Consider the following 4,534-nt stretch of genomic DNA (forward strand, 5'->3'; position numbering starts at 1 on the left):
TAACTTCTGTTATGATTTGACACTATAAATACCATAAAATTGAATAAGTGAAGTGACTAATTCAAAAGATATGGCAAAGCCTCATAACCTATCTTTGATATAGCCTGTTGCTGAGTGTGAGTGTGTGTGTGTGTGTGTGTGTATGTGTGTGTAGACTCACCATCCATCAATCTCCTTTGTAACATTGTATATCAAATCTCCTTTACGGAAGCTGAGCTCATCTGACTTCACAGCCTGGTAGCCATATATGGCTCTAACTGTACTTTGAGGCTGAAGGAGACAAACACACACAAACGTGAAGGTTTTTGTCAAAGAAAACGGCAAAAAAATAACATAGTATATGTAAGGTATACACACCAGTGAGGGCTCAATCTCAGTGGGTTCCACGTATATCTTCCCCATATACACAGAGGCACAGTCTTTCTCCTGTGTTAGCACAACTTACTGTTAGGTACCAGTCCAGTTTAGAAACATGCATTGACATGATATTAGCCCAACCTCTCCCCTAGCCAGGCTACAACATGGATAAATAAACCCTGTAACTACTTTGCACTATGACAGCTTTGAAGATATTGGAAGGAATGTTTGAATTGTGTATGTGTTTTCAGACATGCTAGTAGTGGAGGTTTCCATCCAAATTTTAACCACATTTTGTTGAATGTGAATGTTTTCCAAAAGCAAAGATAAGATCATTTTTTGTAAAAGAACATAACTTGGCTATCACCTGAAGGAATCACGTCACAGGTGCTCTCATTCACCTCAACTCCTCATTTTTCCCATCTCCAAAAGAATAGATGCTGAGGATTTCTTAGATATAGACTGCTCCGACAGTAACTCACTGTGCTGAAGCGGTCAACCAGCTTGGTGGTGACTGGGTAATGGAGCTTGATCTTGCGATACAGTGGCTTCTTCTTGAAGTAGTTGACCAGCTCCACAAGGCTTTCAAACTCTGTGGTGGTGCCCAGCAGGTACATGTTGCCCTCCTTCTGGATCCGACAGTGTTTCACCTTACCGTCACCTCTGAAAGACAGAGAGGATTAATAACACACACACACACAATTAATTTGGCAAATGGAAATAAAGCCTTAAGCCACTCCACCTGAATGTGATGGCGAAGGAGTCTGGTTCTCCTTCTCTCTGTCGGATGAGGAAAGCTCCATCTCTAGGAATCCTCAGTAGGTAATCCTCTGCCTGACCTCTGCTCAGATTACTGTAGAACCACCTGTACAACACACACACACACACACAAGGATAGTTACATTGTGTGAGTGTGTGTGTGTGTGTGTGTGTGTGTGTGTGAACATATTTTGATTTTCCGTATTTTCTTGTCATATCTACAGTGTTATAATGTTGTGGCATTGTGTTTTCAGTATTCAGTCATGTATCAGTGGTATGTGAGGTGCCACCACAGTAGGCTGCTTTGGCCGTGCCAGAGTAAAGCCTATTCACATGGATTCAAAATGTACTGAAGAAAGAGAGAGTGGAAAGAGTGACTAGTATGAGAGTGAAAGTGCAATGTAAAAAAATAGAGGGCATGCACCTGTGGTTGCTACAAAGAGAATGTGAAAGGTAAAGCTTTACCAAACCAAAATTCAACATCTAGTGCCTGTAATGAGCAATACTCCCTTACTAACTGCTTACTTGAAATAAAAGACTGGTTCACCTCAAACTTCCTTACACTAAACAGTGATAAAACCGAACTCCTCCTCGTAGCCACAAATCCACCCTATCCAAAATCAATAGTTTCTCTCTACCAATCGACAACTCCTTGGTCTCCCCTCCCCTCAGGTCAAGAGTCTGGGCGTCATCCTCGTTCCTCCCTCTCCTTTCAGTCACACATAATAGTATCTGCCGGCTCTGCATACTTCCACCTACGCAACATAAACCGCCTCCGTCCGTCCCTTACCACTCCACTGCCTCCATCCTTATCCACAGCCTCGTCACCTCCCGCCTTGACTACTGGAACTCTCTCCTTTTTGGCCTTCCTCAAAAATCCCTCCATAAACTTCAACTTCTTCAGAACTCAGCAGCTGGTGTCATCACCAGAACCCCCTCATTCTCATATAAACCGGTTCTTCAGCAGCTCCATTGGCTTCCAGTTCAATTCAGAATACAATTTAAAATCCTTCTCCATATTTCAAGCCATCCATAACCTTGCCCTCCATTCTATCAGAACTCCTACACATCACCGTCCCCTCCCGCTCCCTCAGATCTTCCTCCTCCCTCCACCTCACTGTCCCCCATGCTCAGCCTCATCACCGTGGGGACCAGAGCCTTCAGCCGCTCTGCTCCCCAGCTCTGGACACCTCACTCCCACCCGACCTCCGCAACATCAACCTCTCCCCCTGTTCAAAACTAGACTATAACCCATCTGTTCCAGCTCGCTTTATCTGTAAATACACTGTTCCTGTTTTGTTTTGTTTTTTTTTGTTTTGTTTTTGTTTTATTTTTTTGTTATACTACTTACACTTTTCTGTTCCCTGTATCTGTCTTTTATTGTCTGTAAAGCGTCCTTGAGTGTTAGAAAGGCGCTGTTAAATAAAATGTATTATTATTATTATTATACTGAGTACTGGCACTTCTAATTTATGTCCACATGAGTCCCCTTACTTCTAATAGTTATGAAGAGTATTATTAATAGGAAGGGATATTGACTGTGAGACTTGGACTAAACACTGGTTTCAACAGTTATTTTGCTGTTGGCGTCATACAGAGCCACTTTTCTATATATGGTCATCTGCTCCAGGCCTGCTACTGCAGTGTGTACATCACAAACACTGCTATGTGTAGCTACATGCTAATATCAGGGAAACCTGTAATCTGCAGATTCATTTATTTAATTAATAATTATTAATTCCTCCCCAAAATCGGATCACATTCCTGTTGGAACATACTAATTTGGGTAGTGTTTGGTTTTAGAAGCCGTAGAAAGTGCTGCTATACTCAACAACATGTACAGTAGCTATGTGCTAAGGCCAAGGAAAGCTGTAATCACTAAAACACACCATCACAAATCCTCCCACTAGCGCAAGGTATCTTAATTAATAGCTAGCTTCTATTGAATAATTGTTCTTATTATTCTTATTGTACTGAGTCCCCTGTGATGTACAGTAGGAGACTCATGTTGTTCATGTATGACGAACCCCTCTTGTAGGTGTGGGTTGGGCACTGGCACAGCGTCAGTGAGACGCAGTTCAAAGTCTTGGCAGCGCAGCGGGTTTTCTTTGTAGTGATAGATCAGGGAGTACACGCTGGGAAAGTGCAGGTTCGGCGTCAGGTAGAAGTAAGTGTGTGCCCCCTCTGAACCTGAGCGAATACGACAGTGCTGGACCCTCCCACTGCGCCTGAAATACACACAGAAGACATGTGCTTACAGATACATACAATCAATTGAAATAATATTACACAATCTTTATAATCTAAAAGCCATAAAAGCAAAAACCTTCTATGATCTGACTTTCTAAATCAGACCTTAGGACGAGTCGGTCCCTGAACTGCCGGGGCGGGTTTAGAGGAGAGGTCCTGGCACCCGCCCCACCCTGAAATATGACTGCCCCACCCTGGTGCCCTCCCCAATCCATTGGGCTAGAGTGCTGTTAATCTGACAAGTTGGATTTCCATTGGATCAGAGTCTGTCACTTTGCTGCCTTTCCATTTGGTTAATGTATTTGTACCTTAAACACATGTTGTATGGAAACTGAGTACGTTGTTGTTGAGGCCAGTTTAGAAGTAGGAACATATTGAACTCACTGCAGAGCACTTGTTGCTGTAAGAAATAAATTGTGCATTGCACATTATTCCTGTTCTGTTTCCTGTTATCTGAAAATTGTGTACAGCAATGTTTTCTCTGTTGAACTTTGAGGCAAGTTAACGTAAGTATATTGCACTTTATTTTAATATGGTTCCGTGACAGAAAAACCTTCTCAGCCCTCGTCACGTGACCAATGCCTGTTTCCACATATCCAATTCTTTCGCCTTAAGAGCACAGAGAAAATGTTTATTATATTTGGATACACAATTAGTTGAAAATCAAAACAAGTGAAATGAATAATGAATATGTGTGTTTATGTAGTAAAATGACATTGTGTCATCCTGTCTAATATTCCCTATATTTCTAAGCAGATTTTCTATGCTTTATTCCGATAAAATCATCTGTGCTCCCCCTGACTGATTATTGAGCACCCCCCTACCCCCTCCTGTGCCACCCCACTTAGTAAATCCTGGAATCGCCCCAGCTGAAATGGGACAGTATATCCCACCACACATTGTCTGGTTGGGCTGGCCATGGGACCCAGGAATGAGCTGTAGTACCAGAAGGAGAGGGTGTAGTCTGTGACGTAAGTGTCGCTCTGTCGGACCAAGAAGGTGCCGTCCTTCGCCCCAGGCTCCGCACAGTAATCCCGGATCAGCTGCTCGGCCATCAGCCTGCCCTCCTTCATGCGACCATGGAACCACGGCTCTGAACAGTGCATGTCCTGGAACTGAGAAACACAAGAACAACACTGGTTTTAACACACACACACACACACACACA

At 43.1% G+C, this 4,534-nt stretch overlaps 1 protein-coding gene and 1 long non-coding RNA gene across 4 annotated transcripts in view; one reads left to right on the forward strand and one right to left on the reverse strand.

Moving 5' to 3' along the window:
- Positions 1–4,534, forward strand: part of LOC116693505 (uncharacterized) — a 20,811-nt gene that overhangs the window by 12,168 nt on the left and 4,109 nt on the right. The gene's annotated exons all lie outside the window — the stretch shown is intronic.
- Positions 1–4,534, reverse strand: part of LOC116693374 (1-phosphatidylinositol 4,5-bisphosphate phosphodiesterase gamma-2) — a 29,180-nt gene that overhangs the window by 9,551 nt on the left and 15,095 nt on the right. For 2 of the 3 annotated variants that reach the window (XR_004332914.1, XM_032522299.1), the window contains exons 17-22: positions 4,312–4,502; positions 3,144–3,344; positions 1,100–1,222; positions 840–1,020; positions 358–426; positions 161–270 (exon numbers count right to left, since the gene is read on the reverse strand). Coding sequence is in view for 2 of the 3 variants with exons in the window: in XM_032522299.1 (XP_032378190.1) it covers positions 161–270; positions 358–426; positions 840–1,020; positions 1,100–1,222; positions 3,144–3,344; positions 4,312–4,502 (875 nt within the window). In the remaining variant the exon portion in view is untranslated. The remainder of the gene's footprint in view (positions 1–160; positions 271–357; positions 427–839; positions 1,021–1,099; positions 1,223–3,143; positions 3,345–4,311; positions 4,503–4,534) is intronic. The other variant, XM_032522300.1, reaches the window with a different exon arrangement.

Source organism: Etheostoma spectabile, chromosome 8 (genome assembly GCF_008692095.1).
Source record: "Etheostoma spectabile isolate EspeVRDwgs_2016 chromosome 8, UIUC_Espe_1.0, whole genome shotgun sequence".
In the NCBI taxonomy this organism is placed as follows: Eukaryota; Metazoa; Chordata; class Actinopteri; order Perciformes; family Percidae; genus Etheostoma; species Etheostoma spectabile.